At 54.9% G+C, this 27,660-nt stretch overlaps 1 protein-coding gene across 1 annotated transcript in view; it reads right to left on the bottom strand.

Moving 5' to 3' along the window:
* Window positions 1-319: 319 nt before the first annotated feature.
* Window positions 320-27,660, bottom strand: part of CNGB1 (cyclic nucleotide gated channel subunit beta 1) — a 56,099-nt gene continuing 28,758 nt past the window's right edge. The window contains exons 20-34 of the mRNA XM_053663207.1: window positions 26,088-26,245; window positions 24,924-25,073; window positions 23,615-23,823; window positions 22,615-22,665; window positions 22,250-22,336; window positions 21,113-21,177; window positions 20,253-20,375; window positions 16,914-17,055; window positions 15,989-16,148; window positions 14,544-14,641; window positions 14,362-14,445; window positions 11,809-11,927; window positions 11,407-11,553; window positions 6,049-6,262; window positions 320-3,533 (exon numbers count right to left, since the gene is read on the bottom strand). Of these exons, the coding sequence (XP_053519182.1) occupies window positions 3,282-3,533; window positions 6,049-6,262; window positions 11,407-11,553; window positions 11,809-11,927; window positions 14,362-14,445; window positions 14,544-14,641; window positions 15,989-16,148; window positions 16,914-17,055; window positions 20,253-20,375; window positions 21,113-21,177; window positions 22,250-22,336; window positions 22,615-22,665; window positions 23,615-23,823; window positions 24,924-25,073; window positions 26,088-26,245 (2,059 nt within the window). The 3' untranslated portion in view covers window positions 320-3,281. The remainder of the gene's footprint in view (window positions 3,534-6,048; window positions 6,263-11,406; window positions 11,554-11,808; window positions 11,928-14,361; window positions 14,446-14,543; window positions 14,642-15,988; window positions 16,149-16,913; window positions 17,056-20,252; window positions 20,376-21,112; window positions 21,178-22,249; window positions 22,337-22,614; window positions 22,666-23,614; window positions 23,824-24,923; window positions 25,074-26,087; window positions 26,246-27,660) is intronic.

Below are 27,660 nucleotides of genomic sequence, written 5' to 3'. Positions count from 1 at the left end.
CACCACTGAGTAAATCTAAGGGGGTTGGGGAAATTGTGAACCACCTTGGCGAGCCCAGATATAAAGGGGCTGCTTTCTTTAGAGTGGGGAGGGTCTTAGAATCCTAGGCCCCAGGGAGCTGTGATAGGGGGTGCCACAGGGGTATCACTCAGACACAGGAACGCAGGCCGGGTGATAACCCCAAAACTGTCAGAGGGAGACGAGCCTGGGAGCCTGAGCCAGGAAATGCACGTAGCTTCCCCCACAAAAGTGTCTGTCATACACGGTCAGTTTCTGAAACGAAGCCACGAGCCAGGGACATTTGTCTAAATACTTTTAATTAAAATGCACTGTAACAGGATGAGAGCCAGAATGTAAAAGGCAGTCTTCACGTTTGCTAGGAAAACATGAGCATATTCCAGGTTTAGCTGAATACACTTCTGATAATGAAATTTGAAATAGCTTCTTGGTTTCAATTTTACTTAAGATGTTTATGTAGTTTTAAAAAAATAGCTTGCTATTCATTTTCTACTGAAGTGCAGGAAATGCTGAGACATTTTAAATCAGTAGAGATTCAATGCACACAGAACAGCCCCTGTTCCACTGCAGAATTACAGTATCTCTGAGCAATACCATTTCTGTCTTGGCGGTCAACCCATCCAATTCCATTTAGAGCCAAATGCCAGCCTCAAATTCAATTTATCTGGTGTCCAAGTCCTGTGAAATTGTCGAGTTTAATGAGATAGCTCAGCGCAATTAAGACACTGTTAATCTGGTCTCAAAATCAATTTTCTTTCCAGGACAATCTTTGGGAACCTCAAACATCCCATGCTTTGTATAATAAGCAATATACATTCAAGGGTTGGTACCTAAAGGAATAAGTACATTTGTATAAAAAGTTTTCTTATAAAATAGGGTCTCACAGTGAGGGTGCCTGACTTGGAAACATTGGGCCAGCGGCTGAAGGGCAACAGGCTTCTGACTTGATGCATCTGGAATACTTGCTAAAGCTGGAAGCATTCTCTGCACTCGGGCCTTAGAACATGTCGTGCAAATGTGGGAATGATCGACGGGGATGGCAGAGAAAAAAAAAATGAGCCCAAACCTCCAGATGTCTCATTAAAAACAGCGTTTCCCAGTGACAGGACGCCCCGTGTGGGATTTGTTGTTGCAACGTCTGTTTAACTGAGTAGGAGTGGAGACGTTGCAAATGCACGTCAGTGGCCGACCATTAGATGTTACATTACTGCCAGGCAGCGGACTGAGTGCAAAAAAACAAGCACGCTCCTCCTGCACCAATCAGAACTGGCTCTGGCAAAGGAGGGAGTGAGGCCTCCCATCAAAAACCTTTCCAGGCTGGGAAATGCCTCAGGGCCAAGGTCAGCCATGAGGCTCCCACCGCAGCCTGGAGAGCTGTCAATAAAAACACAAGACACCCAGTTTAATGTGAATTTTGGATAAATAGCAAATAATCTTTAGCATAAATATGCTCCAAGTGGTAAACAGGACATACTTATGTTTCAAAAGAAAAAAAACCCATTCACCGCTTATCTGAAATTGCAGCTTCCTGTGTTTTTATTGGCTGAATCCAGCCCTCTGTTGTGGTGACCACAACTTTTTAGTACGTACTGAAAAGGAAGATGCTCCCAGATAAATCAAGAGAAAAGTAACAGTGGCTGTAGTGTGTTACCATTTGTGAGGGGCGGGGGAGTTGGAAAGGAAGGGAACGAGGATGAATTTGCACAATTCCTTGTGAAAGCTTTGAGTACCTCTGAGAGGACGCGGAAGAAACTCATAATAATAGTCGTGGTTTCCAGGAAGGAGACTGAGGGAGGCTGGGCACCAGGGGTAAGAGGGAGAATTGTTTACTGGGTGCCCTTTCACACCCATGTAAATACGTGACTAGCCGTTAAAACAAATTAACAAAAGCTTTTTTTAAAGGGTAAAATGATGTCACTCCTCATTATATCCGATGCGATTTCCACTCCGGTCCAGCAACATGTCACCAACTAGGTGAGTCCGTTCGTTGCCCTGGCACCTGGAGGTGTAGACCCCCCACCAACATGTTTAATATTTTCCCAGGGGAAATGAAAGTTCTGCTTTTAGGTTGGTGAAAAAACATAGACAATTTGCAAGCCCTCAAAGGCCCGGTTAGCAGTTCTCCATGTTCAGTAATTTTACACAAAATGGGCACTGCCTACCAGAAACCGGGCCCTTTGTGTTCATCATTCCCGGCAGAGACAAACGGCCCAATACCACTTTGTGTTTTTCCGTCCCCACCCCCCCAAGAGTCATTCGGTTTGCAAATCTGATCTTTTCAATAAATACCCATTGTCCTCGCCCTGCGGCTCAGCTGGCTGGAGTGCCATCCCTCACAACGAAATGCTGTGTGTTCAATCCCTGGTTGGGGCACATGCGGAAGGCAGCCAATCGGTGTCTCTCTCTAACGTCAATGTTTTTCTCTCCCTTCCTCTCTCTTTAAAATCAATAATCGTATCTTCGGAGGAGGATTTAAAAAAATCCATCGACTGAATCACTCCCCTCCCCCTTTTCTGAATCATAAAAGCAGCATGTGGTGATCGGGAGAGACTTGGGGAATTTCAGGGGTATCAGCTGGGAGATTCATCTCCTAGGATTCATCCAAGCTGCCACCATTGCCCGGACAGCAAGGGTGTCGAAAGTGAGGGGTAGGTCAATCCCTGCTGAGGAGAGGGGGTGACTGGTAGGGGGGTGCTCAGAAATGCTCACAGCCCCTGGCCAGCGGGCCCATTTCTGTTTTATCTGCTCTGAGATAATGGCATCGCTGGGGCTGAACATGGTCTGGGGGGGACAAGCCCTCAGCGCCCGAACCAGCCTCCTTGGCTGCAGGCAAAGACGGCATCGACTCGGGCTCAGAGGATCCCGGTTCCCGGCGGGTCCAAAGGACAGTACAACTGCCCGCCTTTGTGCTGGACGCTTCCTGTCCTTGAAATGTGAGGGACAGATTCCTGAAGGGAAACCCCAAACATTCAAAGCCTTGATCTCTCCAACGAAGCATCCCATGGTGTTAGAGCCTTATCTATTCCCTGTCTATGAACTTCCAAACCAGAAAAAAATGTTGTTCTTAAAAATAATAGTCAAGGGAAGTGGGATTTTCAAGCGAGGGTGGGAACTTAGGGACACTGGGAAACGTGCTGATTTCAAGAGCAGCCCCGGGAGAGGCTGATATCGGGGCAGGAAGGGTGGCTGAGAGCCACGGCGGCCACCACTGGGGACCAGCGTCCTGCTGCTTGGCTGCCGGGGGAGCACAAGCAGTGGGCACCTCACTCCCCCTCCTTCTTCTCTTCTTCTGGGATCTCCACTGACAGGATCTGTTCCTCGGGGTCCGGGCCGGGGCTTATGCAGATCCGCACTGAATGCTCCTCAGGACCAGCTGCCTCCTTCTTGGCCTCCCCTGGGGAGGCAGGTGGCTGAGAGGCTGGGGCTGAGGGTTCTGGGGCTGAGGGTTCTGGGGGCGCAGGCTGGTCAGGGGCGGTGGAGCCTGCCTCTCCTGCAGCATCTTCCGAGCTCTTGGCCTGGAATCCCAAAAGAGTGGCTGGTGAGGCAGAGAACCTCTAAGGGCTCTTAGGTACCTCCCTGCTCCCCCTGTCGGACCCCCTTGGGAGAGGCTGGTGGAGGCTCAGGATGGAGGGCTCGGCAGAGCCGCATCAGGCTTACTGGTTCAGACAATACATCACGGAGGATGCACGTTTAGGGGTTCCGAGTCCTGATGGATTTAGTGGAAGGCCCCGGGGAGACATTTTAGGTCTCGGCTGCATTGCAGGACTGCGGGCCCCCCACCCAGAGCTATGAAAGCAGGAGAGGCCATGACCTTGAGGGAGCATCTCCTTGCCAAGCTGAGCTGGCCTCACTGCCCCACCCAGTTCTCAGGGCTGCCTGCTCCTGGTTGAGTGAGAAAAACCCTAAGAAAACAAGGCAAAGACTGATGAGGGCAGGAACAGATGTGGCCTGACCCCCTTTCTGGAAGGTCTCAAAGGTTGAGCTGCCCAGAGGCCACTGGCATTGAGCTGGGCTGAGCCCCCTGATTTGGGGGCTTGGTGGGTACCTCCAGCCTCCAGCCTGCGGTCTGCCCATGGATGCTGGCCATGGCCTGTGTATCAGTGGCAGATTGGTTGAATGCCCATGCTTTAGCGGGCACCCGTGGCCCCTCCTGCCCTGTCCGACCCCATCTCTGCACAGAAGGACAGTGGGGACAGAGCAGCCTCCAGACCAGGAGCCCCAGGGGGTCCACAGAGGTCCAAGGCCCACTTGAGAGGGTGGTGGTGAGTTCAAGTGAGGGCAGTTGGCGCACTTGAGAGAAACAGAGACCCCGAAGTTTGCTGGAGTCCTAAAGTGTTGAAGGAAGGGGAATGGGGGACAGGATGCTCCTAGAACCCAAGGCATCTTGGGGGACTCGCCATGCCCTCTGTCCCTGTGTTTCTGCACATTTGTCATGCCTGCTCCACCCTCCCCTGTCCACTCTGAACTCGGACAACGCCCCAAGGCAGGATGGTTGGGTGTCCCGAGGCCTCAGATGTGCCCCCCGTGGGACCATGTGCAGCATCCTGCTCTAAGCGGAGCCAGAGGAATCACAGAAAGCTCGGTCAAGGGCTTCGCCATGGTCAGACTGCTTTTACAAAAGGCAGCCTGGGCACCCCACTTCACCTCTGACACCCTATATGGCAACCACGAGGAATTGAGGTCTCAGGAGTCTTGAGGAGCTAGCTACCCAGGCCACAGGGCCGGCAGTGACAGAGCGGGACTCTGACTGTGCCTTTGGACGGGTACTGAGAGCTCACACTCCGCCATTCTGCCCTGGTTCCGAATTGCGGGGGAAGTGGCTTTCACTGGCAGCTTTGTGCAGATTGAATTCGCGTCTCCCAGCTGCCCCGGTGAGGGGCCAACATCAGGCGCCCCTTTCAGGGAAAGCCGGTCATTGTACCGAGAACACACTCGGAGCTCACGTCCACTTGGCCTCCCTGAAGACCCCAGTTGCCAGCCTGATACTGCCCCGGACAGTTTGTGAGCCAGACCGGCGCATCTGTCCTCCGTCTGCGGCCATTGGTGATCACATCCGAGAACTGAAACCCCAGCTGGCTTTGAGATCACTCCTCAGTCCCCTGCAGTCACATGGCTTCCGATGGGGTCCCCGGGCTCTGACACCGGCCTGGATTGAACCTGAGTTCACTGAGCTCCTCTGAATTGTCTCATGGAGACTGCTGTCCCCTCCTGCCACTGAGCCCCTGCCTAACCGCCCCCCCCTTCCCAGCAGCCTCCCTGAAGGACAGTGATGAGCAGCCATAATTAATGCGATCATTCTAATTGGCATTCTTGGCATTAGTCACAGAAAAAGTCCCAGAACTAATTTCAAAATTCCCTTTAGATTTATGGGGATGGGGCAGTCGGCGCCATGCCTGTCACCTTTTCAAGTCTTTCAAATTGTCTCAGACACAAAATTAACTATGAGAACACCACTTTCATCCGAGGAGGGAGGGGCACTCCCTGCCCACGCCAAGACTTCCCTTTGGGAACCCACCCCATCCCCTCAACATAGCCAGGGGCATGTGAGCCAGGCCTCTGCAGAGCACCCATTAAATGGCTTAGGAACTGACATGTGACCCAAGCTGTCCAATGACAGCGAGCCCTGAGACTTTTGCTGGAATCACTGGGAGAGAGGGACTCTTTCTGTCGGACTTGCTAAACCAGGAGGGAGTAAGCCAGAGCTCGAGGGGGCCGGCCTGGGAATGGAGCCACCCCCGAGGGCAGCAGAGAGGTCAGACCAGCACACTGCATCCCATTCTCATCACTTGACCTTTGGGATCCAGCCCTGCCTGAACTTTTAAATTATGTGACCCGATAAATTCCATTTTCTCAATGAAACATGAGCTTGCACTTGCATTTCTGTCACTCGCAATCAAACAAGCCCTGCCGGATAGAAAGAAGGGAAAGGACTCCCTAAAATTCAATGTGTGATCCACGCTCTGAGGTCCCCAGGCCTTCTTCCCAGCCCACGGCTGAAACGAGTGGGTGGCTGGGCTCCCACCACGTTACCTGTTCCAGCAGCTGTTGCTGTTTCGCAGCTGCCTCCTGCGCAGCCAGTTCTTTGAGTCGAGCCCTGAGGTGGGCCAGCTTGCCGCCTTTCGCCCCCCTGGCCATCTTCCCCGCTGCAGCCAGGGCAGCATTGAAGAGCTTGGGGGTGCCGGCCCGGGGGGGAAGGATCAGCACGCTCTTCTCCTTAGGCTTGTTGTTGTTTCTCAGCATGCGCCTGAAAAAAAGCAAGGTCCGCGAGTGTCATAAGCTCTGGGACAAAAGAAGGGCTCGTCTGCGTTGTCTGTGCCCTCTGAGTTGGACACGTGTGATGGTGGTTGTTTGGGGAGCCATTTTTAGGTGCATTTTCTGAGCCGTGCACAGCGCTGAGTGCACAGCATCTCACTGAACGGTCAGAACGACCAATGTGGGTCTTGCTGTCTGCGCCCTCTAGATGAAGAAACGGAGGCCCAGAGGGGTTGAGTAACTTTCCTGAGGTCACACAGGAAATAAGGAAGGGTACTTCAGTAAATGGGATCAGAAGTAAGATGCCCAGATGACAAAGGACCCCAAGCTTTTTGCTTCTATCTCTTTTGCTTCATTGTCACCTCACCACCAGCACTGTCACCACTATTGGCATTTGCTGAGTGTCTGTCTGTAGTGTCAGGCCCTGTGCTCAGTCCTTTACAGGCAGGCACTTGCTGGTGGCCTCTGGGATCCCCCTGCCTGGCCTTCACACCTCTGTGTGATCCCCTCCCCCGAGGGCGAGTGGGACATCCGACTCACTTTCAATCAACAGAACACAGCAAGGGCGCTCAAATATCACATTTGTGAATATGTCACGTAGCCTTGTGACCGCTGTCTTGCAAGGACAGGCAAAGCCCTCGGAGGAAGCAAGTAGCCACATCGAGGGACGTGAGGTGGCAAGAACCTAAGGGCAGCCACCGGTCCGCAACTAGCTAGGAATGGAGGTCCCCAGTTCTACAACTACAAGAACTGGATCTGGCCAATAACCACGTGACCTTGGAAGCACGTCTCTCCCCACTTGAACTTGAGATTTTTGTGATTTTTAAGCTACTAAATTTGTGGTAATGTTTTTATGCAGCAATAAATGACCGATAATGCACTCTGTCATTTAAGTCTCGTGGTAACCCTCAGGTAGGCCCTATGATCTTCCCTCATTTCAGATGAGGCTACGGAAGTCCAGAGGGGCTGAGTAACTTTCCCAAGGCCACACAGCCAGGAAGTGGCCAAGCTGGGCTTCAAACCCACGCCTCTGACCCCAGTACCGCAGAGCTCAATGATTTCAAAGCAACATCACGGTCATGCTCTTCTTGGATGCTGAAGGGTTACTGTACCTGTGAGAGTTGGGGTAACTGAGGCCCAGAATGGAGGGCGTGACTTGCCAGGAAGTGGCAGACATGGAGTAACAACCCAGACGAAACGCAACCTATCAGCCGACTTCCAGATGAGGAGAGAATTCTCCATCCAACAGAGCCCTGGCCTTTCCTAAGGAGCTTTTCATACTACAGATTTATGATGCGTGGTTTGGCTCAAGAACAAATGAATTTTGCCTGCAGTCTAGGGCCTAGACTACTAATTGGCAAATTCATTCATCAGAGTTCCAGCAAAGCTTGTTTGTTTAAAAATGAGGCCATTGCTGGCTGCTTATCTAATCAGAGGCAATGGATTTAAATTGTGCGTATGGATACTAATTGCCCAAGCCTTGCATTTGCTGGCGGGGGTTCTCCCAGGAGAACACAAACATCATAACCCATCAGAGGCCTCTCACATGCCCGGCACCGTCACCTGTGTCATTTGAGACCAGCATGCATAGCACACCGGTCCACAGGAAGGCTTGGCGTGATACTAAAATGACACAGAGAACTATCTATAGGACCTTTGCTGATGGCTGATGGCTGGTGGCTGGCTCCGTTTTGAAACATCGAGCGGACTTCTGGGACATTTCCAGATGGAGGAAAGCAAGCCTCGTTTTCACACGACATGCATTTCACCGTAATTAGGATCAAACATTCACCCCTGAAGAAAGTGGCATGCATGAGACATTTTTGCCCCGTTCCTTGGAGGAGCCAAGTCAAAGACCTGAGCGCCTCCTTTGCTTGGGGCCTCAGGTCTCCCCCGTGAAGTGGGGGGCTCAGGCAGAGCCCCGCGTGGGGCCCTCACCCACTCAGACATCTCTAGGCCCTGCGGTTCTCAGGCTGAGTCTCTTGTTTCCATGGGCAGAGCCCCCGCCTCTCTCCTCAAGCTCATTGTCTGGGGAATCCGAATCACACCCTCCTTCCTGCCCCATGACAGCACACCGCAGGCAGGTCAAACCCTCACCTAAGCCAGCCTGAGACTGGGGGCAGCAGGCTCTCCTGCCGTGCTCCTCTTGCGGGAGGGGAGTTGGGGCGGGAGGGGCAGGGACGGGCCAGTTCTCAGACATAAACAGTTGTCCCCATGATTCAGGTCTATCAAGTCCCTGCAAGCCCCGAATTAGCGACCACTGAACTGCTGCTGCTGGGGGAGGGCAGGATAAAGTCTCCACGTGCCCCTCAACACGGCACTTCCATCAGCAGATCAATACGAAGCCTGTGTGTGCGTGTTTCTCTTTAAAGACATCTTATTTAACACACCGTCGACCCATTAACCATGAACCCAGGGCCAACAGCTCGATCACTGGGGTCTGCACGAAGGCACATCCCAGCCTTCTCGCCCTTAGAAAATGAGACAGCATTTCAGCACCACACTCAGGGGCCCTTTTAAGTGGTAAAGCCACCAAAATTTTTTTTGCAAAAATGTAAAAAACGTGGCACATAACAGGCCACCAAGAAAAGACACTAGTTTACGGTAGGAGCTGGAACAAGAAGGCAGAGCATCTGTCCGCTCAGCCCTCAGCTTCAACACACAGGTGGGGCCCCTCACATTCTCCACTGCTGTCTGCAAAGTGCCAGCATGACCTTGACTATTGATCTGGGGTCGTAAATAAATTTTAGTGAGGAGGCAACTGCAACTACAGGGTCCATGAATAACGAGTGCTGACCTCACTTCCCTGGCCCTCGGGAGAGGAGGGGGCAGTGGGCAATTTTGCGGGAGCAGTTCAGGCCAAACAACCTTTGCCAGGGCCCAGTGGCTTCTCGGAGGCAGGCAGGGAAGATGGGCCCCAGGACGGCTCCCTTCCCCAGGGGACCCCAGTGACTCCTGTGTGTCGTCCTCTGATATCAGCGCTATATCCACTCACCTGGGAGTGGCTGCCAAGGGGGCCCTGTGGAGACCTGAGTCACCAGTCACCTCCTGTGTAAAACCCTGCATATATCTCGTCTCCCTCAGAGTAAGCGCCCGAGCGATTTCGAGGCTTCTCCCAGGGGCTGCACCCAGTCTCGGCCCCTAAGCTTCTCCCACCCCATATCCAGCGATGCTCCCACGTTCTCACTGGTCTGCACACGCCCTGAGGCTGTGCCACCTCAGGGCCGTTGCACATGCTGTTCCCTCTGGCGTGCTCTTCCCTGCGGGCAGCGCCCCAGCTCACTCCCTCACTCTGGGCCCATCTCGGCTGCAATGCCGCCTCCTCAGAACAGCTTTTCCTTAGCGACTTGTGTCCAACAGCTCTCTCCATCACCTTCTGTCCTCACAGGGCTCTGTGTCCCCTCACAGCCCTGACCCCCAGCTGACACGTCTCACAGCCCTTCACTCCCCCAGTGCTGGTCTCCCGACCGGAACGTAAGCTCGTTTGGCCCCCGCCGTGTGCCCAGGGCCAAACACTGCATCCTCAATAAATCACTGTGCCGGATGAATACATGCTGGTGTCGGTTCCTTTTATCACGACCACTCTCTGGGCAGTATATTTACGGTGTTATCTCATCGAAAGGAGTGGAAAGTAAGAATATGTGATAAAAGGCAAGGTGGGGCAGAAAGCAGAGAGGTGATTAAGAAGTCTTAATCCAATGGAAAAATTATAGAGGGGCTTTAATGGGTAAACGTTTTTATTGAGCTCCCCCACAGGCCCGGCTCCCTGCTGGAGACATCTACACACAGTATGTCATTAATGTTACCCCTAGTTAACAGGGGAGAAAGCTGAGACCAGACAAGTTAAGTAACTTTTCCGAGGGCACACAGCCAGTACCACACATAGATGAGATTTAATCCCTATCAGCCTCCCAAGCTGGACACCATACAATGAGGCCTCCGTCACTCAATTAAAAGCCTCATCTGAAGGGGTTGAAAGCAAAAATGCACTTTTTTAAGAAATTGCCTACTGCCCAGCAATACAAAATATGGACGTACAAGGTTTCTCACTGCAGCACTGTTTCTGTTACAAAACATTGCCGAGAGCCCGAATGCCCACTCGCCCCGCAGGGATGGGCGCACTGCCTGCAGCCGGAGGGAGAAAGCTTCTCAGGATGTGTGGTCACGTGAATAACAAGCAAGCAAAATGCAAAAGAGAATCTACCGTACGCTGCGTGTCGTGCAAGACAAAAACAGAGTTCAGGAAACATCCACGGATCTGCCTGTTTTTGCAAAAGGGAGCACCGGGAGGAAAGAGCGGAAATTAAAGAGACTGGGGTCCTTCAGGGGGTGGGCGGCAACAGGCGGGGGGAGGCGGGACCCTTCTCTGAGGATCCTGTTTTGTAGCAGACGGACTTTCGGTGCCATGTTAATATATCTCGTGCTCAAAGCCACACACACACACCCGAATTCTGATCCCTAGAACAGAACACACCAACCCCACTGTATTTCAGGAGGACAAAACAACACCACTCAGGGAAGGGCATGAGAATTAATCCAAGTCACACTGAAGACAGGCGCCTGTCACACGCCCTCCCGCTAAAGACAGAGAGAGCCGCACTGCACTCAGAAGCCTCTGTTTTTTTCTGGTGACACCTGGTCGTGACGCCGATGCTACTTTCTCTGTCTTGATGTGGGGAGAATACAGTCAAGTTCCTCAGGGGGCAGAAGGCATTTACAAACATGGGAAAGGAGGAGGTCGGGATGAACTCTGTGGTGTCAGGTTGCAATGGTTAAATACAGACAAACACAAACGGAAAAAAAATGGATGGTCAAAGGAGTCAAGGGCATTAAAGACAGGAAAAGGCTGAGGAACGTGGATCCCAGATCGAAGGGGACAAAAGATGAAATATGGCAACATCATACAGTGGCTCCCCCGAATGACCCAGGGGCAGAAAAGAAGAAAAGAAAAGCTATGAAAGACACTGTTGGCACAATTAGCAAAGTTCACATCTGGGTCAGGGATGAGATACAGTATTGTTTCAACATCGAATCTCCTGGTTTTGATAAAAGTGTCGCAGTTACATAAAACAAAGTCTTAGTCCTTCAGAAATGCACACTAAAGCACAGGTGGATTTTTTTAATGAAAAAGTGTACCTGGCCTTCTTCCGGAGTAACTTCTGGGACTCGGGGTAATGCACCAAAATCTCGTTCAGGTCCTTCTTGTCCAGAATGAAGAGGTTGGTGAACCCGTGGGCCACCACGTTGGCGGTGCGGCGGTTCCCGCCCCCGACGGCCAGCAGGCTGCGGTGAGAGAGCAGGGGGCTGAGGCCCTCCGGAGGCTGCAGTTCTGATCACATTGAGTCTCCATTCCCAGCTCCACGTGGGCACTATGGCAGCCCCACACAGGTGAGAGCTCATGTCGCCTGCCTGTGTCCACAGGTGCCGGGGCTGCACCCACAGCGGTTCGCTCAGACCCACCGAGGTTCCCTGGAGGATGAGGTCCCACCCGCCCCCGGCCACCCCCTGGCCTTCCCCTCCCTTCTGCTCCCCTCTGACCTTATTTCTCCAAACACAGAGCCGGCTTTCAGCGTCACCAGCACAGACTTCCCGTCAGGGCCACCCAGCACCTGCACCTGCCCCGCCTGGATGATGTACATCTCTCGGCCTATCTCCCCCTGAGACAGAGAAGGGGGAAGTCCCTCTGTCGTCATCAAAGCGACCACAGAGGCGGTAGGACTGGGCCCAGCGAGGCACAGCTCGGTGAAACCTGCCCTGAGGCCCTGCCCTGCAGCCAACTCCTTGGGGCAAGGGAGGGGGTCTCTGTCTCCCCATCTGTGGACTGTGGGGAGGGATCACAGTGGGGGTTAGCGCGGCGGTGGAAAGGAGAGCACTAGATGTAACGGGGCAGAGGTACCGGTCCTCTGCAAATTCCCATGACACGGACCAGAAGCGAGGGCCACACGCAGTGTCTCAGACAGTAAACCGATACCTATGCCCAGCGCACACCGCATCAGGGGCGCATCAGGGGCACGGTGAGTGCCTGCTAACAACGAAAGGGCCCAGCACCTAGGCCACGTGAGTCTGGGCCTGGCCCTGTCCTAAGGGCTGGATGTAGCCGAGCCTGCCTGCTCCTCAGCAGCCCCCCAAGGCAGCAACTCTTCCCCCAGGTCACAAAACCATCCACGGGCAGAGCCAGGATTCAAACCCAGACAGTCTGGTTCCAGGTCCACGGTTGTTGCGGGTCGGACTGTGCCGTCCCTTCCCCCAAATTCATCCTAACCTTCGGTACCTCGGAACGTGGCCTTATTTGGGAATAGGTTCTCCGCAGGTGATATTAAATTAAGATGAGGTCATATTGGAGTTGGGGGCACCTAGTCCAATATGACCGATGTCCTTCTAAAAGGCACATTCAGACGCACAGACAGGCATAGAAGGAAGGCAACGTGGAGAGACACAGGCAGGAAACAGCCACCGACAAGCCGAGGGGAGAAGCCTTCACTCACAGTGCTTGGGATGAACAACCCCACTGACACCTGGGCTTGCACTTCCGGCCCCCAGAACCGTGACACACACGTTTCTGTTCTTTAAGCCCCCAGGTCTGTGGTGCTTAGCAGCTGTAGCAAACAAATACAATGGCCTTCGTCCCAAATTGAACCAAATGAATGAAGGAAGGAATGAGTGAATGAACAGCTTGCTTCGGACCGCAATCAGAAATTCCCAGCCTGCCGCACACCTTCCTCTTCCGGCGGCCTCACAGGCTTCTGCCCTGGTCCACTACCTGTCAGTCCCACCTGCCCTGTTTACAGGGAGGAAGACCAAGGACAGGTAAGCCGATACACTGAGTCATTTGACAGATGTCTCCTGGGTATGCCACACCCGCACGACCTTCTTAACAAAAAGGAAGTGTTGTTTCCCCGTTTCTGTGTCCAACTTGACAAGGGGCTGAAGTGTATGTGGGAGGGGTTCATGAGCTCACCCTCACCTCGGTAACCAGCCCAGGGGTGGCCTGGGATGTCTCAGTAAAATCATTGCAAAGCAAAACCAGGCAGCAGAGGGCGCCCTTCACATGTGCTCACCAAGTGCTCACTTAGACTTACAACTGCAAACTTTCCAACCTGATTCACTTTTTCTCATCTGAAGCAAATTCTCTGTCACCCACAAGGATGACAGCAGTTGATCTGTGCCAGGCACAGTGCCAAACTCTGCGTGCACGTCAGATTCAAGTGGCACAACAAACCTGGGAGGAAGGTACTCTCAGTAGTCTACTTCACCCCTGAGAAGAGAGAAACTCAGAGAGGGCCAGCCACTTCCCCAACGGTGCACAGCTAGGGAGCAGCTCCAGTGCCAGACAAACGCACCCAAACCCCTCTTGGTCTCTAAGGCTGCAGCTTTAATTCACAGCCATATATAACACACTCCCCCCAGCTCTCTGTTTCCAGAAATTACTAAAGCTAAAGCATACAGCTTAAGAACAGGGAGCTTCTTGGGCTGGGGGTTTCTGAGTGTCACAGGGGTTGCTTGGGCAGTGTTTTTACCCCTATATACACACCAGCCTTATTAACAGCTCTGTAACGAGAGGCCTGAAATCTGATTCCTGTTCTCTCACTATTGATCACTCACTCCGAGTGACCTTGGTTTCACCTTGAATCCCAAAGAGTGGGACCAGAAGGGCCCTAGACACTGTTTAACCCCAGGATTCAAACCCAAATGTTTTCCAGGATCAAGCAGGTGATGTAAAGGAGCGAAGGCAGCCTGGTGGGAGGCAGTGTGGGAGTGGTGGGGCTTGTGGCTCAGGAGTGAGGACGAAGTCTCCCTGGAGGGGCAGCCCCTTCTCCATCCTGGTCGACTCTTGCTACTGGGGAAACTAGGGCTCTGTCAGTGCTAGCAGATGTTCTGTTTTCAGCCAGAAATCTGGATTCTTATGTAAAACTTTCCATTCTTAAGGTTGGAGACTAATTCAACCTTTTTTTTTTCTTTTTTTCAGATTAGAGAAAAAAAGAACCACATTTATGCAAGGGCCAGGGTTTGCAGCCATCCCTCCAGCCCCGTCCCCGGCAGCTGGTGGGCAGCCAATCCCAGGCCACTCTGCGGCTGCCTCGGGCATCTCACCTTCTTGCACACGTAGTCGTTGGGCAGGTAGACAACAGAGCGCAGCCGCTTCAGCATGTCAAAGATCATCTGTCGGTCACAGCCCTGTCCCGGGGAGGAGCAGAAAGGACTCCCCATTAAGTGGAAGGCGTGGACGCGGGCCTGCCAAAGCCCCGGGGGTGAGGGCGCTGGACGGGTGGTACCTGGAAGAGCGCCACTTTGCTGACGATGTCGTAGTTCACATCAATGGCAAGGTCCAGCCGCATCTTGTCTGGAAGCTGCACCATCAGCTCTGACTCATCTGCACAGGAGACCCTGGCAACAGTCAGAGGCAGAGCAGACTCCTCCCCAACGTGTGGCTGAGTCTGCACTGCACCTGACCCCGCCATACAGCTTCTGTGTCACCTGGATTGGGAGCGCACCCTCTCTCGCCTTTGCAGACGCCACTCCCTTGGGTACACTTTCCTGGTTAACTTCTACTCATTCTTCAAAAATCAGAACTAACATCACCTCCTCCAGGAAGTCTTCCAAGACCTCCCACCAGCTATGATGTTATCAGTCCCTGTGCTGTAGCACACATCACACGCCCTATTGCAATTGTTTCTTTGTGATGTATCTTCCCCCCCACACTCTTACAACAACATGAGCGAGAACTAAAGTACTTCCAGCACTGTTTTTATAGAATGCTTTATGAAGACGATTTTATTAATTCCTCCCAGCAACCCAAGAGGTGCTCACTATCATAGCTCTCACTTTACAGACGAGGAAGGGGAGGCTCAGGAAAGCAGTGACTTGCAATGGCCATGCAGCCCAGGGGGTGGACTCAGGGTCCCACCCTGGGGGGGGTGTGGTTCCATAACCTGTCCCAGGACAGGAAGGGCTGGGTCTGTTTTGTCCACTGTGAGGTCTGTGGTGCCCAGCAGAGAGCCAGGCGTGGCATGAATGTTGGCCTCTGGAGACAGGAAATGCCCGGGTCGACCCCAATGCCCCTCCCACTACGCTACAACGACATATGAGCCGGAGGTCTGAGCGGGCCTGGGCGGGGCGGGGCCCTCTCTGGAGCTCAGTGCACACCGTCACCAGAAGAGAATGAGGTAAGGAGGTGAACGTGCCTGGTAGAGTGTAAAGTTATGTGCTTTAGCAACGGTCAGTGATGAAGACCTAACACTCACTGTCCACAGGCTTGCCCACACCCCCAGCTCAGGAGACCTTGGGGCTGAGGCGTGGCTTCTCTGAGACCAGAGGGAACCCCGCGGAGGCAATGGGGCCCTTCCATTTGGGCTCAGGGAGCTGGGGGGCGCCAAGGCACAGTGTCGGTGACCTTTGGGCTTTTCAGAGACATCCAAAATGACATTTAGGCTCTGAGAACAAAATCACTAGCTCCCAAAGATAAAAAAAGAAACTGGGAAATTTTAACCAATTCACATGTAATTAGTATAGTCTGATTTCAGTAAAGGTTCCATTTAGAAACTGGGAAAACTTCACTACGCCTGGAAATGATTTTCAGGTAAGATTCTTTCACTTTGTAAGAATTACTGAGCGCACTCCATCATGGGCAGGAAAGCAGAAAGAATAGTGAATTAAATAAACTGTAGCCAAGGAATTTCAGAAGCAAAGTACCAAGTCAACAAGTCAGCAAGAATCTTACCCAGCATGCCTTGGGAGTGCCAGGTGTACTCGTACCAGGTCTTGACGCGGTTCTGCACAGTCCTGGGGATCTTGTAGAAGTTCATGTACTTCACCGTGCTGTCCATGCAGCTGCGGTAGTAGGTCTGCCCCGCAGTGGCGGCTCCCACCACGTCTCTCATCTGGGGGCAAAGGCGAGGTCAAGCAAGCTGCTGGGTCAGAGCGGGGCCCTCACCTGAGCTTTGGGGGCCTCCATCATGGGCAGGTTTACTTCACACAGAGCAGGGGTGAGGGGAGCTCGAGGTAGTGGGGGAGACCAGAGAGAGGCGGACCCGTGTCCATGCACAGAGAAGGTTTTGCTGGCCGGCGGAAGTTCTGTCTCCAGCGAGGACAAAGGTGGGAGTGAAGGGGCAAGGCTGCTGGCCCCTCGGTGACCTCAGGTCCCTGGGGAATGCCTGGCCAGGCTGGGCTGACTCTGGTACAACATGGCCCCTTTGCGCGAGAGGCCACACTGGGGGAAATGTGCCCTGTGTACTGCTCAGGGAAGGGCCCCTCGAAGGTAACTCTAAGGACCGCTGATTGCCCCCTCCTGTGCTGGCTGGAATATGAGCTGTGCCCCCAGCCCACTAGGAACCTCCAGGGGTTCCTCTCCAAGGGAACAACCCAGATCCTCAGCCTTGGTGGAAAGCCATTCAGCTCAGCCCTCTGAGACACCCCACAGGAAGTGATGTTTCAAATGGAAGGCCCTCACAAAGAGAATGGGACTCACCCCCACACACACACACACACTCCCAACCCAGGGGGCCCCAGAGCTCCAGGCTCCTACGTCCAGGGCTCTTTTCCGAGCTCGGGCTAAAAGGTACGGGTGCAGATGGGGACACTTCTGTCAGCAAGGGAGAGAGGCCCTGCAGACAGGTGGTGGGAAGCCAGTCTAGTGGCCCAGCTACCTGTCCGATCATCACAGAGAAAGCAAAGACGCCTGTGAAGTAGTTGAGCAGCTGGAAGACAATCTCAAACAGTGTCTTGGGGTCGGGCAGCCCGCCAATGGTGATGAGGGTCTTCACAGCCCAGTAGTAACAACGAATGTAACTAGGGAGGGAAGAGGAGGGGAGCACAGTCATCACAGGCCCCACCCGCCGACCCTGGGGGCCTGGGTCTCACAGGTGAGCACTGTCCGGGAAAGAAACCCTGTACAGCTTCGATGTCTGAGATGGACAACCTCCTGGCCCGCACGGCCCTCTGCAGTCCGTGCAGCACGGCCGCAGCTGCTGGCTGGCTTGTCCTGGCTCTGCCCCAACCCTGCAGAGACATGGGCTCATCCCCATTTACAGATATGGAAACGGAGGCCCCAGAAGATGGACAGGAAGAGCTGGCGGGAGGACAGACCAGGCGCCTCCGACTCCCGGTGCCCAGAATCCCTCCATTTCCCTCCATGTTCTGTCGATTTCCAGTCTTTCCTTGACGATCTGGTCACGCTGGTTCATGGAAAGCTGAGCCCCATCAGAGTCAGAATACATCTCGAGGACCCCCTTTTCTGACCCTCTCCCTTGCCCACCCATTTTCCAGGTAGTAAAGCTGAGGCCCTGAAAGGAAAAGGGAATGCTCACGGTCACTGACTCTCAAGTTCCAGAGGTGGGAATAGAGCCCAGGGTGCCACCTGCTTCTTGGAACTGTCACCCCGCCATCTCTAACCCTGTGACGCACGTGTGGGAACCACTGGGAAGAGAGGTATGGGGGATGGGTTCCATGGTGGGAGCACAGGCACAGGCCAAGCCCCGAGTTTGCCTGATTATCACAAAGCAGCAAGAGTCCCTCATACGCCGGTCCACACCCCTACCCTGCGCCGTGCTAGGGGTCAGGGGCACTCCCCGCCGGCCTTCCTGTGCCCTCCTGTCCTCCCACGGGGGCACATGGGAGCCGTCCAGGGCCTGCCCCGGCTCCGGTGTCCTGCGACACCCATGATTCCAGGGGCTCTGCTTACCTCCAAAATCTAGAATGTCACTCAGCTGTCAAGCCATCCTGAGAATGACCCCCAGTCGGTCCTCCCTGGGCCCCTCCCACCAGGTGTTCACGCAGCATCACAGTCAGAGCATGGGCTCCAGGGCCAGACTGCCTGGGCTCTGCCACCTTCTAGCTGCATAGCCTGGGTAGGTGACAAAATCCCAGTTGGCCTCAGCATCCTTCTCCCAAAGTGGGCGTGGCAGTAGAAACCACCCTTTGCAGGTGACATTAGGACAGAATGAGGGGCTAGAGCACCTGGACCAGGTGGGCTCTCGCTAAATGTCAGCTGTCAGAGCCTTCGGTGGCTGGTACCTGTCATGTGTCTGCAGTGGGAACAAGACGCCCCTCAAGAAGCTCACCATCCAGCAGGGACAGGCAAGCAAATGTGTCACGAGATGGGTGGAGGGAGGGGAAAGAAGAGGTTGTTGGGAACTGTAAGAGAGGGGTCTCTGTTCCTGACCAGCTTGGAGGCCCGGGGCAGGGCCTCAGACCTGGCCCCTCACATGCTGCCCCTTAACACCTGCTGCCTGGAAAAATAGCAGGACAACACAGGCCTGCCCTGCTAAGTCCCATGTCATACAAGCCCTGGTCACCAGGGGGCGCATGAAACAGCCCTTCATGGGACCCAGCTGCTGGGCCAACAGAAGGAAAAATAGAAGTGGTATCCACAAACCCCAGGCTTTCCCCAAGCCCTTCCTGGTGGGAGGAATCTTCCTCTGGCGCCGCACATCTTAGGGGACTCCCTGAAGTCCTTGTCTTCCACGCTACTGGCTCTGCAGGGACCCCTGCGTGCCCCAGGCTGAGCAGACGCAGGATGAAGGACCCAGATGTGTAGGAACTTAGGTCCTTAAGCCCCGGGCCACAGCAGGCACTTGGCAGATGGTTGCTACTTTTGAAATTATTATTATTATTATTATTATTATCATCATCCACGGTATTGGGCTTCTAGAGGAACTGTCCTTCACTGCTTGTGCTTTGGGCATATATCGGGGTTCCCTGTAGGATTTCAGTTGGGAAAGTTTAGTGTTGCCAAGAAAGGCTGCCCCTCCCCCACTCAGCATCAAGGGCCCTGCAGGGAAAAATCCCAGACAGGACAGCCATCCCCAGGTCTCCCCCTCTGCTGGCCACTCCTCCCCAGGCCTGCACTCCAGGCCCAGCCCCAGGGCGCAGGTCCTTAGCTCACTGGGGCACAGACCCCTCTGAGAACCATGAGAAAGGCCAGTAGGCCCCGCACATATTAGCTGCCCTTGCACCCCAAGCACTGGGTAGCTGGTGTGGCTAGTGGCCACAGTACTGGACAGCAAAGGTCTAGAAGGTGAGGTTGGAACCACCCAGGTGGGGAGGGTGCTCGGCAACCTGGCCACGGCTCCCTCCCCAGGTAAGTCCACACATCCCCACCTCCTGCGACACAAGAGTGCACCCAGCTCCTTAACGCCATCATTCTGAACTCCACACCTTTCTTCAGGTTGCTCCCTCCCGCAGGGGTTCTCTGCCCTTCTCTCCACCTGCCAAGGCCAAGATCAAACTTGACCTTTCACTACTGACCATCCCATGCCAACTCATCAGCACCGGGCAGGTGATGTGACATTTAAGGCTCTGTGGCCACGTCTCCTGGGTTCAAAACCCGGCTCCCTAACTTAACAGCTAGGCGACCCTGGGAAGTCACTGCACATCTGTGACCGCGTCTGTAAAATGGGCTGATAACAGTGCCTCTCTCAGTGATTGTTGGGAGGATTAAGTGAGTGACTTTGTGAGGTGCCTAGAACAGGGCTGGTACCTTGTAACCGTTCTCCAGAACCTGCTGCTGTTATTGTTGTTGTTACTATTATTAGCATGGCCATCGCCACTGCCTTCACCGTAATCATTTGACTATGTATGGCAGCTCTCTAGGTTGGCAAGTACCTTCCACCTTATGGGCCAGCCCCTCCGAGGCCAGTGATGGCCGGGAGCTGTGCTGACGTTTCTCTGGCCTCCTTCCCTCCCCGCAGAGCCCTTGGGGTGGATGGGCAGGCACCCGTGTGGTGGACGTGCCAGCTCTCCTAGACACTGGGATGCTGAATGGATCTTTCTAGCAGGTCTTGTTCGTGCCCGTGCCCCTCTCTGCCTGGCACGCAGCAGGTGCTCAGGAAATGTTAGCTTCGGGAGGATTCGAAGACCTGGCCCTTCAACCTTCCATGTTGGAGGTTCCTCGGGGTCAAGGAGGCCTCGACAAGGAGCAGCAGTGGGACTTCCGTATGGAGTCCTTGTGCATGGGTGACAGCCCCACGAGGAAGGCGGCGGCTCACCTGTTTCCCACGCCGTCATAGACCCAGTGGGTGGAGCCGATGCCCTGGTAGGTCGACGCCCAGTAATACAGACATGAGTTCAGGTGCAAACTGTAGAGCAAGTAGGCAGTGGTCCTGATAACCCTGCAGACGAGGGAAGGGCACAAACACAGCAGCTGGAAGGGTGGCTGTGACACCTCGCTCAGGGCTGGGGACGCAAGGAACAAGCCCGTCCTCACCTCTCCCAACGCCCGCCCCACAGATGTGCCTTGTTGGAGCCGCATGGCCCTGCCCAATGCCTGGTGGGGTGGAAACTGGCCAGTGGAACGGCACTGGCTGGACTGAGCCAATCAGATGCTCTTTGGAGACTGTGCTAGTTAGGGATGGTGGCACTTGAACAGCATTGTCAGGGCTGGGGACTGGGTGGGCACAGAGCTGCTTTGTACAGACAGTCCCAGGGCAGTGCGTCCATGGGGAGGGACAGAGAAGGGACAATGTGTGCCGAAGTGCCAACCCATGAGAGAGGAGGAGAGGCCTTGTTCTCGAGCACGGCCTGGCTGGTCTCGCGATGCACCCTTGGACACCCTCCACCCCTGTGTGTGAGCGGCTGGGGCGGGGGTTCAGTGCCCTGAGCTGAAACCAAACAGGCGCAGCTCCCTGGACAATGGCGAGCCATGCGCGCTGCTGACCTAGGTGCGCCCTTCTTACAATTGGGGGAAATGGGACATTCCTGCTTCTCTAAAAAACAAACATCCCTCAGCGAAGGGCCAGGAAGAGGCCTGGCTTCCGGCGGCAGCGGGGGAGACCTGCACGGCCGGGGGAAGCAATGGAGGTGGAGGATGCCGCCTGTGTGGGTGTGCGCGCAGGCGTAGGGGTCTCACCTGTAAACGTAGGCTTTGCTGAGGATCGATTCCAGGCGGCTGTTAAACTCGAAGAAGGCCAAGTACTGAGAGGAAAAGCAAGGCGTCAGGGCAGCCCATGTCTGGGGGGGGCACCTTAGCCTGTACCCCACAGGGCCAAGACTGGGCTCTTTCTAACACCCCCACTGGGAGGAGACCCGGCGGGAGGGACATTCGATCCTTAGCCCTTGGAACAGTCAGGGCTGGAAATTCCATTGACTAACCCCATGGCCCCTCTCCCTTTGGCAGTTACAGGTAACGAAGTCTTCACAGTCTGCATACAACTCCAGGGGACTCCCAGGGCCTCTAAATCCGATCCTGAAACCTCTGGGGGGTACCTGTGTCCCAGGTTTACCCGTGACACTGTTTTCAATGTTTACTTAGAGAGAAAACAATTTCACGAAGGAGCAGCGTCCCTCACACTCCTCACTTACACACTTCCAGGCTCTTCTGTATCAATGAGCCGCCTTCCCTGCCTAGCACCTTTGGGGACTGCGCTTTACAGGTGACCAAGGTGGGGTGGGTGCCGGCCCCTGTGCAGTCAAAACTCCACTGCAAGTTTTGACTCCCCGAAAACTTAACTGCTAATAGCCTGCTGTGACAGGAAGCCTTACTGATAACCAGTCAATTAATGCATGTTTTGTATGTTATGTGTATTATACACTGTATTCCTACAATAAAGTAAGAAAAGAAATGTCATTAAGCAAATCGTAAGGAAGGTATGTTTATAGCACTCTATGCGTCTGTGAAAAAAACCTGCATGTCAGTGGACTGCGCAGTTCAGACCCACGCTGTTCAAGGTTAGCCACGTGCTTGTGCGTGTGTGTGTGTGTATAAAACCTTCGTATGTTTTCACATGTGAGGCATGCATAACCATCCTCCGTTTGCAGAGAGAAGACAGGCACTGTGGCAAGCCCAGTAGCTTGCCCAGAGCGCCCAGGAGGTACGTGGCCGAGCCAGGGCTCGAACCCAGACTGGACTCACACTGCCGGCTCGTTCCACGCCGCCACACTGCCTGTCCAGGGGTGGGGTCGGGGGACGGCCCTCCCTGATCCCCAGTGCTGCTCAGGGCGGACTCAGATGCCAATGCCCGTGTAGATGGGGAGCCCCTGGCCTTACCTTCAGACAGCGGGGCAAACGCAGGAGGGGGTTCACACCAAACTTCAAGTACAGGAAGTCCAGGGGCAGCAGGCAGAGCAAGTCCATCTGAAACCCCAGGGGGACACCATACTGTGTAAAACGGGAAACCCCCAGGGTTGTGGGGTGGGGTGAGTGGGGACCTCTACCTGCGATGGACAGAGGAGCCCCCGATATCCCGGAAGGGCCTAAAGTGAAGCAGGAGACACCCCTCCCACAGGCCTCAGTCTGGCTGCCCGGCCAGTGCTCATCCTGGGGCAACCACGTCCTGCCGGCCCCAAAGCCCCCGGGGTCCCCGGAGACACCACTTTTCGAGAACCACAGACACTCGCATCACCAGCACACACCTTGAAGCGGGGAGACTTCAGGTAGTTATTCCGCATCTCCTTCTTGTCTGTCTGGAAGAAAAAGGAATAGTGACCATGAAATGGCCTGAGAGCTTAATAACCCCTGACCCGAGCGGAGCAGTGATGGAAATCTGCAGACCCTCCAACTTCCCATCAGAGCTGTAGCCCCGCAGGCGAGGAGGAGCCCCCAGCCCCAGCCCCCAGCCAGGAGGGAGCTGTCCAAGGTCGCCCAGCGAGATTAAGGCGAGGCTACTGAGCCCATCTGCTCAGCACAGTGGTCTCCCCTGGGCCATTCGCAACCTTGTTGACGGAGGAGCTGGCAATGGCTCTGGTCAGACCAGCAAAGAGGTTGCCCGGCGAATGCTTTTTGTTCTAAAAGCACAACCTCAGCTTGTCTGCACACACAGAGCGGAGTTTCGAAAAGACCTGCACAGGGACACAGGGACTCTGCCTCCTGCTTCTGCCAAGTCGCCATCAGGACTTCAGTCCGCTCCCCAGTAGTGAGGCCCACACCACCAGAGCCCAGGGTCCCAAAGTGGCCCGAGTGGTGCGCCCTCTGCAGGACCCCCAGGAATGCCAACTGCCAGCAGTCAGCTGTGCTGAGCACGCTACACACACGGTCTCAGTGGATCCTTGGAGCAATGCCACAAGGTGGGGACAGTTACTGTGGGCACTGGGGCTCGGAGAGGGGGCACAGCTAGTGGAGGCAGAGCTGGGGCTTGAACCAGGTCCACCTGCACTGAAGGCCACTCTCCAGACCCCTTCTCCATCTCTGACTCCGTCAGGTGGTCCAGGAGCAGCTCTGCCCATGAGCGATATCTGACTATGATAGAGGTGTGTGACCCAGGCGGCCATGGCGCTGCACAAGCAGGGGCAGATGTTCCCCAGGTTCCCTTGTTCGTCTCTCTTGTCCTCAACACAAGTGTCAGGGGTGAGTCCCCCGAAGGCTCTGGCTGCAGAGTCTGCCCCCAGCCACCCGCCCCACCTGCCTGGCACTCACAATGATGTCCCCTCCTTTGACAAACTGCAGGCGCATCTGGAACACGGTGATGTCCAGGAAGTAGATGAAGTCGCACAGGTAATCCATCAGCAGCCAGAGGTGGAGGTTGCCCGGGGTCTGGTAGGGGAAGGCCCACCGCACGGGGATCAGCCAGCAGTTCCAGTTCCAGGCCAGCACCACGAAGAACAGCCACAGGATGTACATCAGGTCTGCAGCGGGAGAGATGGGCGCAGGCGGAGCCTCGGCCGGGCAGGGCTCCTGGCATCTGCCCCTCCCTCCCAGCACTACACCTGACGCTGCTGTAACTTGGACGGAGTGAAACCAGCTCGGATTACAAATAAACCACCGAGAGGCCCTAATAAAAGAAGTGCCTGGAGGAGGAGAGGGCATGGGGGCATTACCGGATAATATACAGCTAACCAGAGACATCTTTGCTTTCATTCTCATTGAAATTTTTCCAAAAATCTGTCCCCTGCCTTAGTAAGTGCATGATGGTTAAGTGACGCAGAGAAGATGGACAGACGGACAGATGGATGGATGGATGGATACCACAGGTCACCTGATCATTGTAGAGACCCAGCGCACACCGGGGTAGGAGGTCTGTCCCCCAAACGACTGCTCACGTGACCTTGGGAAAGTCCCTCTGTGGCACCTGCCCTGCCCTCCTCACAGAAGATGACTCTTTGTAAATGATCAAGAGCCGTGAGCATGTGCAGGGTCGTTGTTCCCGAGGACTATAAAGTTGGCTAAACAGGAGGCAAGAGGGAATTCACTTTGGAATCTAGGGGTGTCCGGCCTTTTGGCATCTCTGCGCCGCACTGGAAGAAGAAGGGTCGTCTTGGGGCACACGTTAAATACACTGTGACAGGTCATCACAAAAGAATCTCATGGTGATTTAAGTAGATTTACAAGTTTGTGTAGGGCTGCACTCACGGCCTTCCTGGGCCTCACGTGGCCCGCAGGCCGGAGGTTGGACACCCCTGCGAGGTGCTGGGAGAACTTCTTCCTGTGTCTGCCCTGAACAGCACCTCCAGGGAGTGAGCAAGAGTGGAGCAGAAAGACTCAGCCAGGAGTCAGGAGTCCTAGTCTGCCGCTAACGAGTCGTGTATTCAGGCCAATTAACTCCCCCGTGCCTCAGTTTCCTTGTCTGTAAGATGGGTATGCTCTTGTGTTCCTATTCCAGGGATTTTTGTGTTTGTTGGTTTTGGGGTCATAAACCTTGGATGTCCACAGCCTCCCAGCCCACCTCTGTCAGAGCCCCCCGACTCCCCTCCCGGCCTCCCACCACCTCATGTTACATGGGACTCACTGGTCAGCGGGTCGATGCTCTTGGGGAACTGGTACTTCTTCCAGGGCCGGCGTTTGAACTTGCAGCAGAGCATGTCACAATAGTGCTCCTCCTCCACCTGCCCCGCGGGCTTTGTGTCAGGGGCCGGGTCCGGGGTTTTCTTGGCAGGAGCTACGGGATGACACAGGTGACCACCTAACCCAGCCCCGAGGCTCAGGTGGAGGACGCAGAGCGAAGGCTCCCAACGGCAGACCCTGGAACTGGAGCTGAGGGGACCCTGGCACCATCCCAGAGGCTGCTACAAGCTCCGTGGGCAGAAACCACGGCCCTCTCCTGGAGCACGCCCTCCAGCCCCCTCTCTTACAGGGACCTGGGCGCCCAGCCACAAGCTCCCACCAGCTCCTGATCGGAAACTGCCGCTGGGCAACCTGGATGTTTCCGCTGAGATCCTGCCTGTGTGTCCGTGTTTGGGCCCCTGTGGTTCCCTGCGGGGCCGGGAGCACCTCGTACCCAGGGCTTCCACCACCCAGGGTCAGAGGTCAGGGCAGTATTGCTCGAGATTTCTCAGAGCAGCTGCTTCACCTCTCAACCAAGACCCCAGATGGGATCACAGCCTTCCTCCGCATCCGTGGCGATGCTGGTGACCTGGAGACTGGCTCTTCTAGGTTCAACACGGCTATGTTTCTGGCTTTAGGATTGAGAAGTCGGGCCCTGCTGGGTTCATGGCTGTCACCACGAGTTCTAAGGCACAGTCCCCCTCTGGGAAGACCTAGGAGCCTTGCTCCCTCCCCCCAGACAACTGGCACCTTGAAAGTAGAAAATTTTATGTAGCCCCGTAAGAACATTGCAACTGAGGCATCCCCAAACCACGACTGCCTTACACCACCTGAGTGTAAGGCCATGAGGTGTGTCCCAAGGTGGGCCGCCTGCCTGCCTGCCTGCCTGTCAGGGGGGAAGGCAGAAGGTCAACGAGGGTACGTGCCCTGTGGGGCGGGGAGCCAAGTATAACCAGATCATTGGTCAGAACTTTGACCTTCTTCTCTCCCCTGGGTGAACTTTTGCACAGAGGACCCCAAAATCCAGACAGTGGGGACCAGGGCTTCTCTCAAACATTCCAGTCACTTTGGGGGACCACCCTCCCCAAGAGTTGACGGGGGGGGGGACCATCCCCAGCTGTGGGCTCACAGGGCTTGGGGCTCTCCTCGTCGGAGGTGACATCCGGGTCGATGAGCTTCTCCTTCACCTTCTCCGTCCGCTCCTTGAAGAGCTTCACTAGCTCCTGGAGCCGGTCATTGATGATGGCGCTGTTCTGGCTGGCTGTGGAGGACGCACGGTCCTGGCCACTGTGGAGACACCGCCCGGGGCTGAGCGGGCTGAGTGGGAAGGGGTCCTGCGCCCCCCCCCCCCCGGCGAGAGCTCAGTCCCACCCGGCCTGCAGGAGGTGAAGCCTGCCCCAGCTTCCTCTGGAAATCAGAAACATCAAACCCACTTCATTAGCGGGAAGCTCACCCCGGGGTATAACGCCCAGGGGCCCAGCTTTTAGAAAATGCACTAGGCAGGCCCTGATCCAGACGGGCCGCTCTGAACAACCTCTGATTCCACCTGTGATGCGGGGGGAGCTCTGTTCAGGGCTGTCAGTCCCTGTGCGGGGCTCACATGAGACCGTGTCTGACACGGATCTGAGCAAGACGGGCTGACTGTTCAGGCTTCAGAAACAGCTGGTGGTGAAAACACACAGTGCAGCTGCATTATACACCCTTTTCACTTGCAGGCATTTAAACTATGAACTCACAGCCAGAGAAAGAGGCAGAATGAGTGAATGAACAAACGAGTGTCATTCCACTGAGCGTGTGTCAAGTGACTGGGGCGAGCTGACGTGGGCCACGTCAGTCAGCTCCCCTCGGAGTGGCTCACTGCATTCGCCTCACTGAGCTGCTGTGACACCAGTGTCCTCAGACCTGGTTTCCCCCCCCCCCCCCCCATATGTCAAGGCACCAAGCTCAAGCCGGCCACTCCTCCTGGGCTGGGCTGAGGAAGCCAGACCGGGAACAGCCAGCGTGGGACCCCAAATGAGAGACTGAACGCCGGTGTGGAGGAGACCCCAGCTGCTGGCCGACAGCCAGGCTTCCCGTGGGGATGGGGAGGGGTCGCTGCGGTGCAGACGCCCAGCCAGAGAGCACACTCCCCAGGCGTGGCCATGGGAGATGAGGAGGAGCATCGGGTACAACCTAAGGCCTCCTCGTTAGAGAATAGCCCGCATCCTCCCTGTCCAGTGGTGACTGGCGGGACCCTGGGAGCCACTACCGGCTGGGCCCCTAAAGGACTGCACGGAGCAGAGCCTTCTAATGACCTGAAGCAGGCAACTAGTGACAGGACTATGACACCTGAGACATCTTGTTCCTTAAGCCGCTGAATCTTTGGGTCTATATGTTACAGCGGCTTATGCTACCTAGCTAACACATGGTAGGCTTCTAAAGTGCTTTTGGACCTTTTTAAAAAATATTATTTATTTATTTATTTATTTATTTAGAGAGAGGGGAAGGAGAGAGTGGGAAAGAAACACCAGTGTGTGATTGCCTCTCATATGTCCCCCACTGGGGACCTGGCCTGCAACCCAGGCATGTGCCCTGACTGGGAATCAAACAGGTGACCCTTTGCTTCACAGGCCTGTGTTCAGTCTACTGAGCTACACCAGTCAGGGAGTTTCTGACCTTTTTAAGAGTTTTCAAGGGTAATTTTTATTATTATGCCTGACTTC

The sequence above is a fragment of the Artibeus jamaicensis genome, unplaced genomic scaffold (assembly GCF_021234435.1).
Source record: "Artibeus jamaicensis isolate MK-2021 breed Jamaican fruit bat unplaced genomic scaffold, CSHL_Jam_final contig_3152, whole genome shotgun sequence".
Classification (NCBI taxonomy): Eukaryota; Metazoa; Chordata; class Mammalia; order Chiroptera; family Phyllostomidae; genus Artibeus; species Artibeus jamaicensis.
This window is presented reverse-complemented; position numbering and strand designations above follow the sequence as displayed.